Raw genomic sequence first — 23,008 nt, 5'->3', positions numbered from 1 at the left:
AATCACATTGTATGATTTTTAAGTAATTAATTTGCATTGTATTGCATGACATAAGTATTTGATACATCAGAAAAGCAGAACTTAATATTTGGTACAGAAACCATTGTTTGCAATTACAGAGATCATATGTTTCCTGTGGGTCTTGACCAGGTTTGCACACACTACAGCAGGGATTTTGGCCCACTCCTCCATACAGACCTCCAGATCCTTCAGGTTTCGGGGCTGTCGCTGGGCAATACGGACTTTCAGCTCCCTCCAAAGATTTTCTATTGGGTTCAGGTCTGGAGACTGGCTAGGCCACTCCAGGACCTTGAGATGCTTCTTACGGAGCCACTCCTTAGTTGCCCTGGTTGTGTGTTTCGGGTCGTTGTCATGCTGGAAGACCCAGCCACGACCCATCTTCAATGCTCTTACTGAGGGAAGGAGGTTGTTGGCCAAGATCTCGCGATACATGGCCCAATCCATCCTCCCCTCAATACGGTGCAGTCGTCCTGTCCCCTTTGCAGAAAAGTATCCCCAAAGAATGATGCATGTCCAGGCCCGTCTGAAGTTTGCCAATGACCATCTGGATGATCCAGAGAAGGAATGGGAGAAGGTCATGTGGTCTGATGAGACAAAAGAACAACCTCCATGCTTCACGGTTGGGATGGTGTTCTTGGGGTTGTACTCATCCTTCTTCCTCCAAACACGGCGAGTGGAGTTTAGACCAAAAAGCTCTATTTTTGTCTCATCAGACCACATGACCTTCTCCCATTCCTTCTCTGGATCATCCAGATGGTCATTGGCAAACTTCAGACGGGCCTGGACATGCGCTGGCTTGAGCAGGGGGACCTTGCGTGCGCTGCAGGATTTTAATCCATGACGGCGTAGTGTGTTACTAATGGTTTTCTTTGAGACTGTGGTCCCAGCTCTCTTCAGGTCATTGACCAGGTCCTGCCGTGTAGTTCTGGGCTGATCCCTCACCTTCCTCATGATCATTGATGCCCCACGAGGTGAGATCTTGCATGGAGCCCCAGACCGAGGGTGATTGACCGTCATCTTGAACTTCTTCCATTTTATAATAATTGCGCCAAAAGTTGTTGCCTTCTCACCAAGCTGCTTGCCTATTGTCCTGTAGCCCATCCCAGCCTTGTGCAGGTCTACAATTTTATCCCTGATGTCCTTACAGAGCTCTCTGGTCTTGGCCATTGTGGAGAGGTTGGAGTCTGTTTGATTGAGTGTGTGGACAGGTGTCTTTTATTTACATTTACATTTTAGTCATTTAGCAGACGCTCTTATCCAGAGCGACTTACAGGAGCATTATACAGGTAACGAGTTCAAACAGGTGCAGTTAATACAGTTAATGAGTGGAGAACAGGAGGGCTTCTTAAAGAAAAACTAACAGGTCTGTGAGAGCCGGAATTCTTACTGGTTGGTAGGTGATCAAATACTTATGTCATGCAATAAAATGCAAATTAATTACTTAAAAATCATACAATGTGATTTTCTGGATTTTTGTTTTAGATTCCGTCTCTCACAGTTGAAGTGTACCTATGATAAAAATGACAGACCTCTACATGCTTTGTAAGTAGGAAAACCTGCAAAATCGGCAGTGTATCAAATACTTGTTCTCCCCACTGTATATACACATACACTATACAAAAAAATAAATACAACATTTAAAGTGTTGGTCCCATGTTTCATGAGCTAAAATAAAGATCCCAGAAATGTTCCATATGCACAAAAAGCTTATTTCTTTCAAATGTTGTGCACAAATGTGTTTACATCCCTGTTAGTGAGTTTTCTCCTTTGCCAAGATAATCTATCCACCTGACAGGTGTGGTATATCAAGAATCGGATTAAACAACTTGATCATTACACAGGTGCACCTTGTGCTGGGGACAGTAAAAAGCCACTCTGAAATGTGCAGTTTTGTCACAAAACACAATGCTACAGATGTCTCAAGTTTTGAGGGAGCGTGCAGTTGGCATGCTGACTGCAGGAATGTCCACCAGGGCTGTTGCCAGAGAATGTAATGTTAATTTCTCTACCACAAGCCGCCTCCAACGTCATTTTAGAGAATTAGTTAGTAGGTCCAACCTGCCTCACAACCGCAGACCATGTGTATGGCGTGTGGACGAGCAGTTTGCTGATGTCAATGTTGTGAACAGAGTGCCCCATGGTGGCTGTGGGGTTATGGTATGGGCAGGCATAAGCTACGAACAACGAGCACAATTGCATTTTATCGATGGCAATTTGAATGCACAAAAATACCGTGATGAGATCCAGAGGCCCATTGTGAGGCCCATTTTTTTTTAAAGGTATCTGTGACTAACAGATGCATATGTGTTCCCAGTCATGTGAAATCCGTAAATAAGGGACTAATTAATTTATTTCAATTGACTGATTTCCTGTAACTCATTAAAATCAATTAAATTGGTACATTTTGTTTTTATGTTTTTGTTCAATACATATATAATATATATATTTTTATAAATAAATAATTAATAACCAAAATATAGTAATTGCATAAGTATTCAATTTAACAAATCACATAAATTACATGGACTCACTCTGTGTGAAATAAGAGGTTGACATGATGTTTGAATGACTAACCCAACATCTGTAAGGTCCCTAGTCAAGTATTGAATTTCAAGCACAGATTCAACTACAAAGACCGGGGAGCTTTTCGAAAGACCCAAAGAAGAGCAGTGATTGGTGACAATAACACATCATACACTGAATATCTCTTTAAGCATGGTCAAGTTAATAATTATGCTGTTGATGATGTATGAAACCACCCAGACACATCAAAGATACAGTTCTCCTTATTAACTGAGCTGCAGGACAGGAATGAAACTGCTCAGAGATGTTACCATTAGGCTATTGGTGATTTTAAAATGGCTACAGAGTTCAATGGCTGTGATGGGAGAAAACTGAGGATGGATCAACAACATTGTAGTGATGCCACAATAATGACCTAAACGACAGAGTGAAAAGAAGAATACAAATATTCCAAAACATGTATCTTGTGTGCAACAAGGCACCAAATTAATACTGGGAAGAAAACACAGCAAAGGATTGCACTTTTGGGCCTAAATGCAAAGCCTTCTGTTTGGGGAAAATCCAACACAACACATCACTGAGTAACTGCCTCCTTTATTTTCAAGCATGGTTGTGGCTGCATCATGGTATGGGTATGCTTCACATCAGCAAATACTGGGTAGTGTTTCAGGATAAAAATAAACGGGATGGAGCTAAGCACAGGCAAAATCCTAGAGGAAAACCTGCTTTACACCAGAGACTGGGAGAGGATTTCACCTTTCAGCAGGACAATAACCTACAACACAAGGCCAGATTTACACTGGAGTTGCTTACCAAGAAGACAGTGAATGTTCCTGAGTGGCCAAGTTACAGTTTTGACTTAAAAGTCTATGGCATGACTTGAAAATTGCTGTCCATGTAACCATGATCCACAACATGTTGACATATCTTGAAGAATTTTGAAAATAATAATGGGCAGATATCGCACAATCCAGGTGAGCAAAGCTCTTATAGACTTGCCCAAGAAGACACAGCTGTAATTGATGCCAAGGTGTTTCTAATATGTATTGACTCAGGGAGCTGAATACATATGTAATGACACATTTTCATGAATCTTCAAAAAAGGTTTGAATTTTTCTTGCAATTTGACATTACAGAGAATTTTGTGTAGATTGTTGACAAAAAAGTCAATTAAATCAATTTTAATCCCACTTTGTAACACAATAAAATGTGAAGAAATTCAAGGGGTCTGAATACTTTTGCAAGGCACTCAACTTTTCAGATGCTTTCAGATTCAGTTTTCAAACACTCTCAAACGTGGGGTTTCTGTTGCCAATTTGGCATGTTGAATTTCTCTTCCTATTAATTTTGCTCTAGTGTTTGAACTGTTATAAGCTATTACGACCCCATTCCTGAAAGCTAAGACTCTCTGGAACATCAATGTGCCTTCTGTTCCCCTCTATGATGCTGCACAGGCCATGCAGGACATGTTAGAAAAGAGTGTGACAAAAAACGCAATTTGGCCCACATAAGAATATAATTGAATAGCCCTGTGATTGCCCTTCTACAGTGCATTCGGAAAGTGTTCAGACCCCTTTACTTTTTCCACATTTTCTTACGTTACAGCCTTATTCTAAAATTGATTAAATTAAATTTTTACTCATCAATCTACACACAATACCCCATAATGACAAAGCGAAAACAGGTTTTTATAAATGTTTGCAAATTTATAAAAAATCAAAAATAGAAATACCTTATTTTACATAAGTATTCAGAGCCTTTGCTATAAGACTTGAAATTGAGATCAGGTGCATCCTGTTTCCATTGATCATCCTTGAGATGTTTCTACAACGTCCACCTGTGGTAAATTCAATTGATTGGACGGGATTTGGAAAGGCACACACCTGTCTATATAAGGTCCCACAGTTGACACAGTGCATGTCAGAGCAAAAACTTCTGAATGTCCTTGAGTGGCCCAGCCAGAGCCCGGACTTGGAACCCGATCTAACATCTCTGGAGAGACCTGAAAATAGCTGTGCAGCGACACTCCCCATCCAACCTGACAGAGCTTGAGAGGATCTGCAGAGAAGAATGGGAGAAACTCCCCAAATACAGGTGTGCCAAGCTTGTAGCGTCATACCAAAGAAGACTTGAGGCCGTAATCGCTGCCAAAGGTGCTTCAACAAATTACTGAGTAAAGGGTCTGAATACTTATGTAAATGTCATATTTCAGTTTATTTTTATTACATTTTCCAAAAATGTCTAAAACTGGTTTTTGCTTTGTCATTATGGGGTATTGTGTGTAGATTGATGAGGATAAAAAATAAATAAATAAACTTTCCAAATGCACTGTAAGTATAGCCTTTCCACTCCCTATTTATTTTGCTCTTGTGACTGACTGGGTTCGAACCAGGTCTCCTGCCCGTCACAATACTGTGTTCGCCCACTTAGCTAAAGCCCATAAGGATGTTCAGGAAGCTAACACAAGTCTTCATGTCTCCAACAAGGTTAATCATCAAAAGAGCATGGTTCATGATTCAATTTGTGCATAAAAATAAAAAATAAATTCAAATTCAAAAATATTGAATTCAAGTACAGTTTCTGTTGGCACTGAAATCACTCCATAGTCTGACATAATTTGTGAAAGCCACCTTTGTCCTTTCCTATAGTCAAAATCAGTTTGAATAGTTTAGTGTCGGCTTAAATGCGCGCTATTGACCATATCGTTGTTATTCTACATAGAAACCCTTCTGACCTCCATAATACTTAATGCATTCTTCTTCTTAATCTAATCAAGCATTTAGAACTGACTCATGACATTTATTATCACATGGGCCCATTGGAATGGTCTTATAATGCTATGTTAACACGCATATGACCATGAAGGGTATGACCTTTCAGACAACGGTTCCTGAACTAGACCGTCTAGTCAGTCTAACACTGCTCTGTGTGCGTGCATGCGCCCGTGTACACATGACACTGCTCAGTCTGTGCCAACTTTCTCCCTGAAAGCCGAGAGCACAGCAGCTTATTTCCTCATATTAGCCCCTGGGTGACCCTGTTAGCCTCTCTACTTTTGCTCTCACCCTCTCTCTGTCTTCTCTATCACCCCACTCCTTTCTCTCTCCCTCTTTTTCTCGCTCTCTTCTCTCATCCCCCCCCCATCTCTTTTCTCAATCTCCCACCCGTCTCCCTCCCTTTCTCTCTCTTCTCTCTTTCAGAGTGAGGTATATCTCATTCTGTTAAAACTCTTTTGCCCGTCGCTGGTTTCCAATCCCAGTTCATTAGGGTTGTGGATTGGGTTCCCCCTCCTAAACTAATGGCACACCGCTACTGCACACTGATTGGCTTTTATTAGGAAGAGGCCCCCCACATCCTACTCACTGATTCTCTTGTCTTACCTTTTCTCTTGTTCTCTTTCACTCCCTTTGTCAATCTTTCTCCTTCTTTTTCGACGCTTCACGCTCTCTTTTCACGCTCTCTGTACATCTTTCTCTCTCTCTCTCCCTTCTTTCTCTCTCTCTCTTTCTCTCTCAATGCACCCACCTTTTTCTCTCTCCATATTTCTCCCTCACTTCACCTTTCTCCTACTCTCTAACCCCCCTCCCTTTCCTCTCCCTCCCTCATGAAAATGACAGACTGAGATGAGGTTGTTATCTGAGGGGGGAGGGAGGGGGGGGGCGTAACCAGAGGCATGGGGACTGTACGACACTGTGACCCTGTGACATTTGTAGGGGTCACCCCCTTTAGTAGTTTCCCATTTCCAAACGGGGGTTAAGCCGGGTGAGTCAAGTCTGAGGGTTTATTTTTGCACTAAACAAAAAGTAATAAGCAATATAAGCTCTGGTGCTTAGCAAATGTTTTGTTAACTAAGAGAGTGAGTAGTGTAGACAAAACATGGGCTGCATCTCAAATGGCACCCTATTCCCTATTCAGGAACTTTTGTCCAGGGTGTGTACTTATACATCAAGCTGCCTCATGCTACAGAAACAGGAGAGACATTCTGTCTCAGACAAGGCTGTTTATTTGACTTACTATATAGGGAATAGGATGCCATTTAGGACGCACACATGGCTTTTTTAGTGTTTCAGAGGTATCTGATGTTGGTTAAATAGGCTTAGCCAAGACTGTGGTCCTGAACACTCACTCTCAAGTCTGTCTTAATGGTTGGACCTGGGCCCCTATTCATAAACCCTTTCAGAGTAGGAGTGCTGATCTAGGATCAGTTTTGCCTTTGAAATCATAAGGTGGTAACTAAATCAGCACATCTACTCTGAGACACGTTTTGAATTCAGACCCAGGAGTTTTTCCTGACCACATGACCTGATCTGACATTAGTTGAGTCATGTGCATGAACGCACACACGTGGAGAAGAAACCATGCAATTCACTGAACAGTAGCCATAATGAGCTCACTAACACCAGCAGCAAATTCCTATCACAGCAGCAGAACATTTATTTGTGTGGGTGGGTGGGTGAGAGATTGTTGATGCTGCTCTCCGAACAGGGGGGATCTCTGTAACAATAGAATCAGATTCATATGCACATTATTTTTTAGCTACGAGCCACACAGCTCACACACACAGCCGCCACCACAACATCTTTGTGGCTACTGTATTTGAGGGAAAACGTAACGCATGAAGCCAGCAAATATAACAGCCAGTCTAATCCATTGTCTCCTCCGTCGCAGCTGCATTTTCTCTCGCTCTCTTTTTTATTTTTCTTCCGCTCCCTCATTTCTCTGCCGGGAGAAAATTGACCTCATAAAAAATGAAAAGGGATTATTTCAGAGAAATTGCAACGTAATGAAAACCTATTATTGTGTCCCGGGTGCAGTGCCCCTCTGGCAGCTGATGCCGCTGCCGCTCCCTGCCTGCCTCCTCAATCCTGTTGGTGTGGATTAGAGAGAGGGAGAGAGGGAAAGACGGATGAGGGAGGGAGAGAGAGAGGGAGGGAGAAAAAGAGAGGGGGGGGGGATAGGGAGGGAATGAGGGAGAGAGTCCCCTGTTCTCGCCCTCCCCACCCTCTCTCTCCTATACCTTTTCTCTCTTTCCCTCTCGCTCTTCTCTCCCTGTGTTGCTCCCTCTCTCTTTTTCTCCATCTCTGCTCAGAGAAAACACAGACAAAGGCAACCCTTATGGTGGTCCAATATTCACTCTTTGTGTTTTCTGTGTTTCAGTGGCTGATGAGAGCAACATGAGATCCCTGGCAGAGCAGAGACCAGGTGAAGAAACACACTCTCCCCCTATCCTGATCTCTAACACACACACACTCTTCAGACACACACACACACACCTTCTCAGAGAAAGAAAGCGACTGAACATTGAAAAAAGGTATGGAAAATAATCCTAATTTTAATTGTGCTGTCATACTGACCGCAAAACAGGTTATGACCTCTTCAGGACTCCTCCTCTGACTCTTCCTTCCATAGTAGGGTGAAGTTGTCCCTAGACACACTGGTCATTGGTCAGTTTTGAATTTACCCACTAATGGTTAAGGTAAGGATTGGGGAAGGGGAAGCTGATCCTAGATCTGTACTTAGGCAAACTTTACCCTGGAGCGAACACACTTCAGCAGGGAGATGCTTTGTGTCACTGCACCTGTTTTATGTGTTCTCCTTACTCAGCTGGAAGCAGCAGGAAGTAATTTGTTAAGCTACATCGTTGCTCCAACAGCCCTAGATTGCATTAGACCGGGATGTTCTTAAATTGTCTCCTTTCACTTAAGTGAGAAAGAGGGTGCAGGGATTGAGTGATAGGCTTGAACGCACGCCCCCCGCAGACACGCACGCACACACACACACACAGAAACACACACACCTTAAATCTACCACAACATAAACCTGTTGCCGCATAACGACGACTCTACAAGTCCCACCCCCACAGTAAAATACCACGCTCAGCTTTTTTCCCTCCATACACCCAAACCTATTTTTACATTTACATTTAAATTTTTGTCATTTAGCAGACGCTCTTATCCAGAGCGACTTACAGTAGTGAGTTCATACATTTTCATACTTTTTTCGTACTGGTCCCCCGTGGGAATCAAACCCACAACCCTGGCGTTGCAAGCGCCATGCTCTACCAACTGAGCCACACGGGACCATACAAACCCCCATGATGCTCTGCGGCACAACCCCAATATACAACACATTTTACCCATATGATTTCCCTCAAAGCCCATTTCTGATCGGTAGTCATAATAACCCTTATGGGCTATGATAAATAAAGAGATTGATTTTCTACATCAGCCTGTAATTGATGTGGAAGCTAATGCATATTGACAGGCTGCACTGAGGCCAGTTTGCTGACGGGGCCATATTGGACTTGGCCCCCGTGCATGATTCTCTAAATGGCCCCATGCTTCTTTATGGCCTTGACATATTTCATTAGTAGGATGGTCTTTAAGAGGGGCTCCGCATCCTGTTTTAATCTGACTAAAACCTCTCTGTTCGGGCTGAGGAGAGAGAGAGAGAGAGAGAGAGAGAGAGACTTTCCTTCTATTTCTCTCCCTTCTATGTTCCTGTATCTCTCTCCCAACTCGCTCGCTCTCTCTCCTACTATTTCTTTCTCTCTCGCTCCCCTATTTCTGTCTATCGCTCTCTCATTTGCTTTTGTGATTTCTTGCTCTCACTCTCTCCATACCTTCTCTATTCCTCGCTTTCTCTGTGCTCGCACTCTATCTTTCTCACCCTTTTATGTTTGTTTTAGACCTCTTTCTTGTTACTGTTGTTAGTCTTCTTTCTCTACTAGCTATCTCTCTCTGTCCATCTTGTCTCTCTCCTGCTTAGTCTGTCCCCTCCTATCCCCATTTCCTCTTCTCTTATTCTCCATATCCCAATTATCCTCCTTCCTCTCTCTTCCTCTGTTCTCACCTCTCCTGCTTCTCTCTCTTTCCTTCTCTCTGTGCTTTCCTGGTGTTATGTGATTATGGGTAACATGCTCCATCCTTTGAGCTTCCCCTACCAAATCATCCTCCCTTCCCTTCTCTCCTAGTGCCCCTATATCTCCTTTGCTCTCTACCTTCTCATAGCTACCGCCTGAATAAGCCTGGTCTTTAAAGCCTCCTGATTTAGGTTCTCTCTCTCTGTGTGTGTGTGTGTGGGTCCGTGCATGCATAGACACATACACAAATACACGTGTGTGTTTCTTTGCGTGTGTGTGACAGAGAAAGAGGGATAGCTCCAGTAATCCTCAGGTCCTCTGAACAGACTAGAGTATGTATCAACAGCCAGAGGAGAACATGCTCGTGTAGGAGATGGGGATAGATGGATGTTTGGAGGGGGGCCTCTCTCTCTCTCCATCTCTCCGCTGTGGTCTCTGTCTCTGCTTGGCTGTCCCCTGGCGCTTAACGTCTCCCCCTGGCAGCTCTACTCACACACAGGTCTGGGAAGCTTCCAACACACGCACGCGCACACACAGCTTCTAACACATTTTGTCTCAGCTGTTTCAAGCGTTTGGTGCGTGCGTGTTGTGGTGTGTGTGCATGTTTTGCTCCACTGATGCCTGGGTTTGTTTTTGTTGGAGACAGGGGATATCCACCCACGCTGAAGCCCTGTTACCAGTAGATGCGGGAAACACTGGCTAGCTTCTGGCCAGCTGCGCAACTGGCAGTGCCCATTATTTTGTTTTGTCCCCTTCTGCAATTAGACTTTGAAAACATGTAGCCTTCCCTTTCCCCTGCCAACATGGAACCCTGCTTTATTGTAGTTCGTATCGCTCTCTCTCTACCCAGCCCCCCTCTCCCCCATCTCACTGTTGTTGATTCAAGTTGAAAGTCACCATGTTGGGCTGATTTGAATTGATGGATCACTCTGTAGTGGGAATGGCCATCTGTCTGTGTGTGTGCGCACGTGTGTGTGTGTGTATACGTGTGTGTGTGTGTGTGTGTGTACGTGTGTGTGTGTGTACTTTGCCCACACTCTACATTCTTTGTGTTCTACCGCAGTGTAGTAGTGCATTTATTAAACCTAGCTTTAACAAATGGCACATGTCCCATCTCTAGTCTCTGCCCCCCTCTCCCTCTCCCCCTTCCATCCCTCCACTTGACTAATCTGCTAAAGGTGAGTCTGTAATTATGAAATGGCCTTTTAAGTCCCCAACCATTATTAGATCCATACATCTAACGGAGCAAATATGCAGCCATAGGCTCCATCTATACATCTAAACACGATTACTGCCTGCGTCTGTGTCCCGTCCGATTTATCAGAGTGCACTCAGGGAGAGCAGATAAGCTATGATTGGTTGCAGCGTTAATTGGAGCTAAACTGTGATTGGTCGGGACCTTAATTGGATTGTACTTTGATTGGGTGGAACTTTTGGGTTAAGTTAATTATTTCACGAGACAAGGTAGTGGCTACTTACATGTGCATTGCTGACCACTCTAAAACCTGTTTGGTAAGACATGAATGTATCTTTTGTTGTTGTATCTGCCTCTCCTATACATTGCCCTATGAACACTAAATTATTCTGTTTTCGTCTGGTAGAGCTCAAATGTCAACACCCAAAGGTTGTGATATTAAAATAGGTTTGAAGGATTCCACCCACCCACATTGAAACGGTTATATTTATTTTCCATTTATTGGAAAGGGGAAATATATTTTGTTTTACTAGTTCCCATCACAGTGAACGTGGTTTTATAGGCTAGCCGAGAGATTGAATCCAGGGTTCTCCGAGATGGAAAGATAAAACCAATAGTGTCTATCCTCCATGATGATGAGAAGAAGAGGGAGGCTCACGCGCGCACACACAGACACACACACAGACACACACACAGACACAGACACAGACACATACACATACACACACACAGACACACACACACACACACACACACACACACAGAGACACAGATACACACACACACACAGACACACACCCACACACACACACACACAGACACACACATACACACAGTCACACAGACACGGACAGAGGTGTCTCCATGACAACTGACCTTTTAAATCATCCACTGCAGGGAGAGGCTGCTTAAAAAGTGGCATTTCCAGCACCGGTGGCACCCTTGCTCAGTTGAGCTGCAGAAATGCTCACTCAAAGAGTGAAACGCTCACGCTTACAAATAATAATAACATAATCTCAGGTGCCACCTACCGCCGATGTTCCCTTGATCAAGGAACTTAACCCCCTAAACTGCTCATTGGGCGATGCCCTGCGGCTGCCCTCTGCTCCAGCCTCTCCAACCTAATGTGTGTATGTGTGTGTATATCAGGGGGGTTGGATAAAAGCAGAAGACAAATTTCCATCTCGCGTCGACTAATAAAGTATATACTATCTTCTCTCTTAGTCTCTCTAGTCTAGTGCTGGGTGTGTTTCTGCTGAAACATTGGGTTTGACACCCAGTGGCTTACAGTGTGGCTGCAGCACTCGAGTAGAGAAGCCGCTATGCTTCTCTGCATCGTACATGTGTGGTTCCAATGTGTTTTGATTTGTGTAACTCTGGTGTGTGTTGCTGGAGGTAGTTGCGTAACATTACTCGTATAGCTCAAGATTGTATTCAGACGGACAGTATTGATTTGTGTGAATCCCCTACGGAATTCCTGTCTTGTGCTGCACTGTCAGAGGATTGCACCAATCACCAATGATTGTTGACTTGACATGATGAGTGTGAGTGAATGAACCCACATTGAGCATCTGGGCCACATGCTGATAGGGGTCAAATGCTGTTTTCACCCTGATTCTGCAGGAGAATGATAGCCCTCCCGTAGTGCTCATTATTCATTTACATCTACCTTTACCCATTTGACATACCTACACTGGATATGGATGAAAGGAAGACACACACACACACTCTCAAACACGCAGACACACAGACACGTGCGCGCGCACACACACACACAAACACATATGCGTGCATTTGCGCACGCAATGCACACACACACACATACACAGGTGGTGTTGTGCTTACAAATGCACACAAGCGTACACCGCACACACACAAACTGAGCCCAGCGTGCACTGCAGCACCCCAGCAGCAAGCGCCTTAATTCTATCAGGTTGCTAGCCGGACAGCCGTAATTACATTTATGACACAAATCCTTCCTCTCAAATTGAGCGTTTTATTTATAACCCCTTATTTCATACAAATCCCACTTCTTCCTCAGAAAGTCAATTTAGGACTTAAAAGCCACTGCCGCTACAGCACTGGCTCACTTTCCCTCCTTTCCCCTTGACTCTATCGCCCACTCTCCAAAGATCCATTTCAAGAGTAATATTCTCAGGCTTTGAAGACTATGAATCGACAAAAGAGAGTCTAAAACGAGAACATTTTGAGCTTTTATCATCTCCGAGAACGTTTTGAAGCATAAAAGTCTTGCAAATCCCTGGTGTGAGTTAGAAATAGACTCTTAGAAATAGTCACTTTTTCCGTCGGTTTTAAACTATTTTCCATACCTTTTAGCAAAATAGCGTGTCACTTTTTTCCACAGTTGCATACCCTGTGAATCTGAGATTATTTTCTTGACTTTTAGCTAAACAGTGAACCGGTCCCAAATCGCTCCCTAACCCACCCCTTGGCCCTAACACTTCAATAATTGCAGATCTGAAGGGTATGGATAGGTATAACCAGTGTAATGGTGGAGCTACATCTATATCACTTCCACCATACAGATCTGCAAACATTAAACGATTTGGGACTGGCTGTGTATTTCACGCCACATCCCCTTTGCTTGTCTGTCTCTGCGGCCTACTTATGCATGCTCTGGTCTGGTGATGGACCTCTGTGACTAACCTACAGCACTAACCATTGGACCAACCTTTCTCCTGGAGAGCTATACCATCCTGCAGGCTTTTGCTCCAACCCTAATTTAGAACACTTACTGCTCTAGCTGCTCACCAGGACCTTTGTTGTTTGTTTACAGCAGGGTTGAAGCAAAAACCTGTATACCCAGTAGCTCCCCATGAAGATGGTTGGCCATGTGAATGACGTGTGCAGGAGACCTTTTCCTGCGTGACCCTTTTTTTTCTGTTATTTTCTCTTCTCTTTCTTTATCTGCTCCCTTCTTCGCAGCCCTCCTCTGTGTCCTCCCGCTTTAGTTTTTTCTGCTAGTCCTTATCCTCCTCACACTCCTCCTCCCTTCCCACCTCCTCTTCTCTCTCTTTTCCTCCCTCCTCTTCATTAACTGTGATCTTCCTCTTTTCATCTGTCCTATCGTCTTTACAGTCCTCCTATCATGTCCTCTTGTTTTCTGTCTCTCTTCCTCCTAACTGTGGCCCATTCCTGTATACTCACGGCAGTCCTTTGGCAGTCCTTTGGCAGTCCTTACATTTTTACATTTTAGTCATTTAGCAGACGCTCTTATCCAGAGCGACTTACAGTTAGTGAGTGCATACATTATTTTTTTCATACTGGCCCCCCATGGGAATCGAACCCACAACCCTGGCATTGCAAACGCCATCCCTGCCGGCCAAACCCTCCCCTACCTTGGACGACGCTGGGCCAATTGTGCGCCGCCCCATGTCAATTGTGCGCCGCCCCCTTCATCCTCTTCCTTTGCTTCTACATGAATGCGTCCTTTCCCTCCCTCTCTCTCTTGCCTCACATCTCTTACTGTTCTCCCTTTACTATATGATCACTGCATTTTGTTGTCCTGTCAACCCACACACACACACCTGTTCCTATGCATCCTTTTCACTCTAACTCCCCATTTTAAATTGTTCATCCATTTCTCCCCAACCGCTCATCTTCTCTCTCCCTCTCCTATTCCTTTCTTTCCACTTCCCATCCTCTTCCTCCATCCTTCTATCCATGCTGACCAGGGGCTCCCTCCCTGTCTCTCCCCTTCTCAGTGTCCTCATCCAGGGAGAGTGACCTGGGTCCCACTCTGGGCCTATGGAAGTCCTGCTCCTTGGAGAGCCTCCAGTCGGCCGTGTCGGAGGCCCGGCAGCTGAGCCAGCAGAGCAAGGTGCCCTTCCACCGCCCCAGACCCCACATGGTGCGGGGGAGGGGCTGCAACCAGAGCTTCCGTGTCGCCATCGACAAGTCCTACGACGGGCCCTCGGAGCCGGAGGATGGTAAGGGAAATCGCCATAAACGTTAATGCAACGCTGAGCATGACTATGTTCCCTCAGCCCTATGTTCCCTCAGTTCCCTCGGCCCTATGTTCCCTGGGGCCGAGGCAACATGGGGCCGAGGCAACATGGGGCCCAGGGAACATGGGGCCCAGGGAACACAGGGTGGACCCCAATGTTATGGTATGGTGAGGTATAGAGACAGAGTGATGTCAGTCTACCCACTGTGTTTTTAGTTATTGTCCACATACTTATATGAAGACACTCGGGCGAATACTAACTTCCACTTAGGTTGAATTTTTCATGCATTGATATCAATGGAGAAGATGCTGCACTGTACTGTACAACAAAGTTAGTCTTTTGTCATTTCATATTTTCTCAACTGTCATGTTTGTTTTAGGCCATTTTAGATCAAACTTAATCTACACAGACTGTGCAAACATTAGGAACACCTGTTCTTTCCATGACATAGACTGACCAGGTGAATCCAGGTAAAAGCTATGATCCCTTATGTCACTTGTTAAATCCACTTCAGTCAGTGTAGACGAAGGAGAGGAGACAGGTTAAAGAAGGATTTTTAAGCCTTGAGACAATTGAGACATGGATTGTGTATGTGTGCCATTCAGAGGGTGAATCGGCAAGACAAAATATGTAAGTGCCTTTGAACAGGGTATGGTAGTAGGTGACAGGCGCACCGGTTTGAGTTTGTCAAGAACTGTAAAGCTGCTTGGTTTTTAATGCTCAACATTTTCCTGTGTGTATCAAGAATGGTCCATCACCCAAAGGACATCCACCCAACTTGACACAACTGTGGGAAGCATTGGAGTCAACATGGGTCAGCATCCTTGTGGAATGCTTTTGACACCTTGTAGAGTCCATGCCCTGACAAATTGAGGCTGTTCTGACGGCAAAAAGGGGTGCAACTCAATATTAAGGTGTTCCTAATGTTTTGTACACTCAGTGTATGATTGCCTTTGGATTATTCAGAAATATACACAAGTATCCACACATGAGTTGTATACACTTTGATTTATCGCTGATATTAATAATGAGTCATTTAGCCATTGCGTAACTCACTGACATTCAGCAAACGCGGAGAGGTCGCAAAAGGACACACTGTTTAGGCGGCTCAGTGAATATGTAGTCAGCGTTTCTGGCCAGGGAACTTTTTAATCCCACAGCAGCACATTTTTGATGCAACATCTCAAATGTGAAGCCAAAGATCTGTCTGATTGTGTGTGTGTGCCTGAGTGTGTGTGTGTGTGTGTGTGTGGGTGTGTGGGTGTGTGTGTGGGTGTGTGACCATATGACCATCTGAGCATCCAAACTGAACTGTAAAGCACTAGACTTGCCTCTGACTTTCCCTCTGGCCTCAGGGAGTGGTTGCCTCAGGCTTAAAGGGGGGAACCAGTGATTCTGAATACAAGATTGGAGGCAGCACCCCCCTCTCCCATTTCCCCAAAAAGACCTGTCATTGAACCCAGCTGCAAAGTATTGAGGCACTGCAGGAGGGATGGGGGGAGGTATATGAGTGTGTGTTTGTCTGATCGTGTGTCTACTTGTTTGTGTGTGACATCTGTGTTGACCTTAGGGCTGTCCCCGACCCCCAAAATAATTGGTCGAGCGAGAGTTGTCCTGTTCTTTCGACCAATCGATTGGTCAAAATGTTAAAACGTATTTTTCCATATATAGACACACACCCAATGTGTTTGAATAAAATCAACTACATATGCACTGAGCTTGTCTGATGCTTTAAGCACACTGTTTGATTAAATAATGAAGACACACAAATGACTCCAGAAAGAGCCCGATGGTCACACTTAAAAAATATGACAGGGAGTGCCTGTGTGACTGGAGCACGTTGTCTCGCTCTCTTCCCTACTGCAGCGTAAAGGCACCACGTTGTCTCGCTCTCCTCCCTACTGCAGCGTGAAGGCACCACGGCACAGCAAGGGTTTATTGCACTGTCCGTGCTGAAGCTGCAACATCATTTCAGCCATTTAGTTTTGTACTTATTTCTGACTGAAAAGTTATGTTACCGAAATCCCTAATTTGATTAGGAAAAACCCTTGCTCTCTTTACGTGAAACATGTAAGCATCGCATGCATGTGGCCAATAGGGCCTGACCTATAGCCTATCATAATCACATCAATAAATTGGTTAGAACAAACTCCGAACACAGTAACACGTGACCGCAAAATGGATGCGGAGGACGTGGTTGCTCAGGAGGGAAAGTCAGATATGTGGAAGACATTTGACTTAGTTGTGGAAACTACTGGAGATCAAGAAAAAGGAGGGTATAGGAGCAAGCATTGCGTGAATATTATGTCTGTAGCTGTGGTCCTCTGTAGCTCAGCTGGTAGAGCACGGCGCTTGTAACGCCAAGGTAGTGGGTTCGATCCCCGGGACCACCCATACACACAAAAAAAATGTATGCACGCACGACTGTAAGTCGCTTTGGATAAAAGCGTCTGCTAAATGGCATATTATATTATATTATTATATATTATATATTATTATATTATTATATATATATTATATATTATATACAGTGGGGAAAAAAAGTATTTAGTCAGCCACCAATTGTGCAAGTTCTCCCACTTAAAAAGATGAGAGAGGCCTGTAATTTTCATCATAGGTACACGTCAACTATGACAGACAAAATGAGGAAAAAAAATCCAGAAAATCACATTGTAGGATTTTTAATGAATTTATTTGCAAATTATGGTGGAAAATAAGTATTTGGTCAATAACAAAAGTTTCTCAATACTTTGTTATATACCCTTTGTTGGCAATGACACAGGTCAAACGTTTTCTGTAAGTCTTCACAAGGTTTTCACACACTGTTGCTGGTATTTTGGCCCATTCCTCCATGCAGATCTCCTCTAGAGCAGTGATGTTTTGGGGATGTCGCTGGGCAACACGGACTTTCAACTCCCTCCAAAGATTTTCTATGGGGTTGAGATCTGGAGACTGGCTAGGCCACTCCAGGACCTTGAAATGCTTCTTACAAAGCCACTCCTTCGTTTCCCGGGTGGTGTGTTTGGGATCATTGTCATGCTGAAAGACCCAGCCACGTTTCATCTTCAATGCCCTTGCTGATGGAAGGAGGTTTTCACTCAAAATCTCACTATACATGGCCCCATTCATTCTTTCCTTTACACGGATCAGTCGTCCTGGTCCCTTTGCAGAAAAACAGCCCCAAAGCATGATGTTTCCACCCCCATGCTTCACAGTAGGTATGGTGTTCTTTGGATGCAACTCAGCATTCTTTGTCCTCCAAACACGACGAGTTTAGTTTTTACCAAAAAGTTCTATTTTGGTTTCATCTGACCATATGACATTCTCCCAATCCTCTTCTGGATCATCCAAATGCACTCTAGCAAACTTCAGACGGGCCTGGACATGTACTGGCTTAAGCAGGGGGACACGTCTGGCACTGCAGGATTTGAGTCCCTGGCGGCGTAGTGTGTTACTGATGGTAGGCTTTGATACTTTGGTCCCAGCTCTCTGCAGGTCATTCACTAGGTCCCCCTGTGTGGTTCTGGGATTTTTGCTCACCGTTCTTGTGATCATTTTGACCCCACGGGGTGAGATCTTGCGTGGAGCCCCAGATCGAGGGAGATTATCAGTGGTGTTGTATGTCTTCCATTTCCTAATAATTGCTCCCACAGTTGATTTCTTCAAACCAAGCTGCTTACCTATTGCAGATTCAGTCTTCCCAGCCTGGTGCAGGTCTACAATTTTGTTTCTGGTGTCCTTTGACAGCTCTTTGGTCTTGGCCATAGTGGAGTTTGGAGTGTGACTGTTTGAGGTTGTGGACAGGTGTCTTTTATACTGATAACAAGTTCAAACAGGTGCCATTAATACAGGTAACGAGTGGAGGACAGAGAAGCCTCTTAAAGAAGAAGTTACAGGTCTGTGAGAGCCAGAAATCTTGCTTGTTTGTAGGTGACCAAATACTTATTTTCCACCATAATTTGCAAATAAATTCATAAAAAATCCTACAATGTGATTTTCTGGATTTTTTTTTCTCATTTTGTCTGTCATAGTTGACGTGTACCTATGATGAAAATTACAGGCCTCTCTCATCTTTTTAAGTGGGAGAACTTGCACAATTGGTGGCTGACTAAATACTTTTTTTCCCCACTGTATGTCTGCCAAACAGATGCTGTTAGATTACAATATTTTTTTTAAATCTGACCATTTGGAACAGTGTAAACAACACTAAATAAGTGAGTGCATCAGAGAGTCTGTTCTAATGAAAAAAAATATCTATAAAGCCTTTATTACAGCAGACTAAAAACAGCTGCATGCATTTGTGAATTGCGGTTTATTTATTGTTTAGGCTAATTATTCAAAGCTCCCTTTGTTATTGAATTTTCAAACTAAAATGATTAATTGTATTTCAAAGCATGAATGTCTCGTATGCTGTGTGATGGCATGAACGAATGAATGATTGATTGATACTATATATTGAAATATAGGCCTATTAAGACTAAACAGGACGCGCTCTTAAACCTACAGCTTGATGGTGGTTATACAAGGCTACTATACAAAGCCTACTAATGATATAATATATATAATATAATAATAATAATATGCCATTTAGCAGACGCTTTTATCCAAAGCGACTTACAGTCATGCGTGCATACATTTTTTTTTTTTGTGTATGGGTGGTCCCGGGGATCGAACCCACTACCTTGGCGTTACAAGCGCCGTGCTCTACCAGCTGAGCTACAGAGGACCACGACAATGATAACGACATTACTTATTATTATAATGATGATAATAATAATTGGTATAACAATAAGAAGGAGATCAAGAAAAAGGAGGGTATAGGAGCGAGAGCTGCGTGCATAGTATGTGTGACAAACAGGTGCTGTTAGATTACAAAAAAAATGGTAAAGTCTTTATTAAAGCATAGCAAAGATTAAAACCAGCCGAATCTGTGAAATTGCTGTATCCAATGTTTTGCCGTTGCGTGAGGCTTGGTGCTCAAGGAATCAGTAGTCTATTGGATGATTTATAAAGCCAGGCACATTTAACAGTTAGCCTATTGATTATCGACCTAATTAAGTTGGGGTTTCCTCTCTCCTCAATTTTCTTAGACAATTAGGCTAAGGCAAGGGCTGTTTCCTCGTCTCTGCTGCTGCCTCCGCCGCACTGTTCTCAATCCCAATATGCAGGTTAACTCTGCTATTGTGCACATAGCAACATAGGGAAAAGCTTTATTATGTTTCAGAACTGAGGACAGCGACCATATCCAACGCAGGAGAAAGCGCATTTGTTATAAAGTAATATTGGATTTATTAGTGTTGCACCATTATTTTAACATAATATAACCATATACAGTTGACCTTTAACCTTGACCTTTGATACCTCCCTCTCAGATGACCTGTCAGAGCAGAGCTCTGGCCGAGACACGCCCGCCAGTGGCTCATCCCGCCAGGACCAGATCGAATCAGAGGAAGGGAAGAAGAAGAAGAAGAAGAAGAAGACCAAAGGGAAGAAGAAAAGCAAAGAAAAAGTGAAGAAGAAAACCGAGGACTCGGAGGACCATGAGAAGAAGGCCAAGAAGAAAGGATTTGGGCTCTTAAGGTAGGCAACCATTTACAATTTAGTCATTTAGCAGATGTTCTTATCCAGAGCAACATACAGTAGTGAGTGCATACATTTTTGTACTGGTCCCCCGTGGGAATCAAACCCGCAACCCTGGTGTTGCAAGCACCATGCTCTACCAACTGAGCCACATGGGACCAATGTTTCCCCTCTTTCCGTTTCATAATATGTATCTCTGAATTCTAGTTCCTTTCTTGCCTCTTTTAGCACTCCCCTTTTCCAACTGTTCAGGTCATTCAGCCACTGCTTATTCCAATTATCACTCTCCCAACATTTCCCCAATGTTTTTCCCATCCCAATAAGAACCTAACACAAATCTCACAATTTCTTTCACTAGTACAGGACATTCCAACCCTGTTCCTGGATTGCTATCCTCCTGTAGGTTTTCGCTCTAACCCCAGTTGTAATTAACCTGATTCAGGTTATCAACCAGCTAATTATTAGAATCAGGTGTGCTAGACTAGGGTTGGAGCAAAAACCTACAGGACGGTAGCTCTCCAGGAATAGGGTTGGAGAGCCCTGCACTAGTTCTACGCTCAGAATTATCTTTCTGAGATTTAGGATGAATGTGATACTGTATAGTAAAAAGATGGTTATCAATCTATTGATGCTGCTGACGTGAGTAGTCTTGTTATTACACCATAGAAGTTCAAACATTTGTAATTCAATTACGATCATAGATAGGCCAATATAGTGCCTTAGTGTCTATCGATTTTAGGCCCTCAGATAAGAATCCAATCTTCCAGCATGTCAGTGGTAATGGTGGGCAGATGTACACAGTTAACGTCTGGCTTGGTACCAGGATGGACACACACACACACACACACACACACACACACAACCTTTTACTGGTTGGTTTCTGGGAGGGTTGTTGGTTGCAGGGGGGAGATGGAGAGGTCACAGGACAGGGCATGTTGTTATTGAGCCTGTTATCACACACATGTACACAGATGTGTGAGCACACATGTATGCACGCACATGCACACACACGTATGAATGCACGCACATTGGCGCAGTGCACACACAAACACTCACATAAACACTTACAGGAAAGGGCAGTTGAGATCAGAGAGGAAGCAGCATTGTGAGGGGCAGAGAAAGCTCTCTGGCACTGATTCCTACAGACACCACATAATTATATTCATAAGGAGCATTACTTTCATGTCTCTCTTTCTCACACACTTTTTTTTTACCCCGTTTTTCTTTCCAATTTTGTGATATCCAATTGGTAGTTACAATCTTGTCTCATCGCTGCAACTCCCCAACGGACTCGGTAGAGGCGAATGTCGAGAGTCATGCATCTTAACTGCTTCTTAACACACTGCTCGCTTAACCCGGAAGCCAGCCGCACCAATGTGTCGGGGGAAACACAGTTCAACTGACAACCGAGGTCGGCTTGCAGGCGCCCGGCCCGCCACAAGGAGTCGCTAGAGCACGATGAGACAAGGAAATCCCCCTGGCCAAACCCTTCCCTAACCCGGACGACGCTGGGCCAATTGTGCGCTGCCCCATAGGGCTCCCGGTCACGGCCGGCTGTGACAGCCTGGGATCAAACCCGAGGCTATAGTGGCACCTCAGCACTGCGATGCAGTGCCTTAGACCGCTGCGCCACTCGGGAGGCCCTACACACACACACAGACTTGCAAGTGTACACACACACACACCCATGCTCACACACGAACCACACTCACACTTTCTCTCACTCTCACTTACACTCACCACACACACTCACACACACCACACACACACTCCATCACACATTCTCTTGCTCCCCAGTCTATCTTGTTCTGATACAGTGAGGGGGAAACTCAATGGAGAAGGTTAGAGACATAACCTTGTGCTCTCTCTGACTACTCACTGGGTTGAAGGCTTTAGCCAGGACATTCTTGAACCATTTGACTGAAACAAAATTCCAAGGAACACTTACATTGCAATTCAACATCCAGCCAAGTGTAGCCTTAAGCGCAGAGTGCAGTTGGAGCACAAGTGGAGGGCAAGACACTTAAACACTCCCATATTTTCTACCACACACTGGCTCGGTTCACTCTGGCCTGATGATTGAATGTGAACTATGACTTAATTTGCTGGAATACGGCGTAGCTCAAATCCTGCATCCCAAATGGTACCCTATTCTCTATATAGGGCACTACTTTTGACCAGGGCCCATAAGGCTGTGGTCAAAAGTAGTGCACTATATAGGGAAGAGGGTGCCTTTTGGGACACACCCAAGCTAATTGTAGATCACAAATGTTGTTTTACTCTGATGACTGTATTTCAAACGGGAAAATTAAAAACATATGACCCCAATTCCCCTCTGATCGAAAATGTGTGCAACACTGTAGCGGGACAAATGTATTTTGAGACTGATTTATTTTCATGGCTGTTATTGATTTTATGGATGTACTGTAGTCTTTTTGGACGACCAGGTTCCTTTGTTTGCGTAGGCAGGACTTCCACAATCCATTGTGTTAGTTGGACTCACCACTCAGCAAGGCTATTCTGAAATCAAAACACTGCCAGTGCCAATATTAACTGGATTATTGTCTATCTTTCTTTTCCTATTTCATTTTCTTTTGCTCTTTCTTTCTTTCTTTCTTTCTTTCTTTCATACTTAGTTTCTTTATTTCACTCTTTCCCACTTTCATTCTTTCTCTCACTCTTAGAGGACAACAGTATGGTCTCTCTGCATTCACGAAATCTAGTAGATACTTCCATCTCAACTGCACTCCCCCCACCGCCACCCCCGCCATCCCCCCACTCCTACACACTTCATATTCATATTCCCTCCAACCATAAAGACAGTCTTCAATGCGAGATGACTGGTTGTCCCTTCGGTAC

General features: G+C 44.0%; 1 protein-coding gene across 4 annotated transcripts in view; it reads left to right on the top strand.

Moving 5' to 3' along the window:
- LOC121545198 (partitioning defective 3 homolog B) overlaps positions 1 to 23,008 on the top strand; it is a 219,767-nt gene that overhangs the window by 118,192 nt on the left and 78,567 nt on the right. For 3 of the 4 annotated variants that reach the window (XM_041855666.2, XM_045216430.1, XM_041855668.2), the window contains 3 exons: positions 7,702 to 7,746; positions 14,297 to 14,551; positions 19,942 to 20,149. In XM_041855666.2, the coding sequence (XP_041711600.2) occupies positions 7,702 to 7,746; positions 14,297 to 14,551; positions 19,942 to 20,149 (508 nt within the window). The remainder of the gene's footprint in view (positions 1 to 7,701; positions 7,747 to 14,296; positions 14,552 to 19,941; positions 20,150 to 23,008) is intronic. The other variant, XM_041855667.2, reaches the window with a different exon arrangement.

Source organism: Coregonus clupeaformis, unplaced genomic scaffold (assembly GCF_020615455.1).
Source record: "Coregonus clupeaformis isolate EN_2021a unplaced genomic scaffold, ASM2061545v1 scaf0708, whole genome shotgun sequence".
In the NCBI taxonomy this organism is placed as follows: Eukaryota; Metazoa; Chordata; class Actinopteri; order Salmoniformes; family Salmonidae; genus Coregonus; species Coregonus clupeaformis.
Note: the sequence above shows the minus strand (reverse complement) of the source record. Positions and strands in the feature narration are given on the sequence as shown.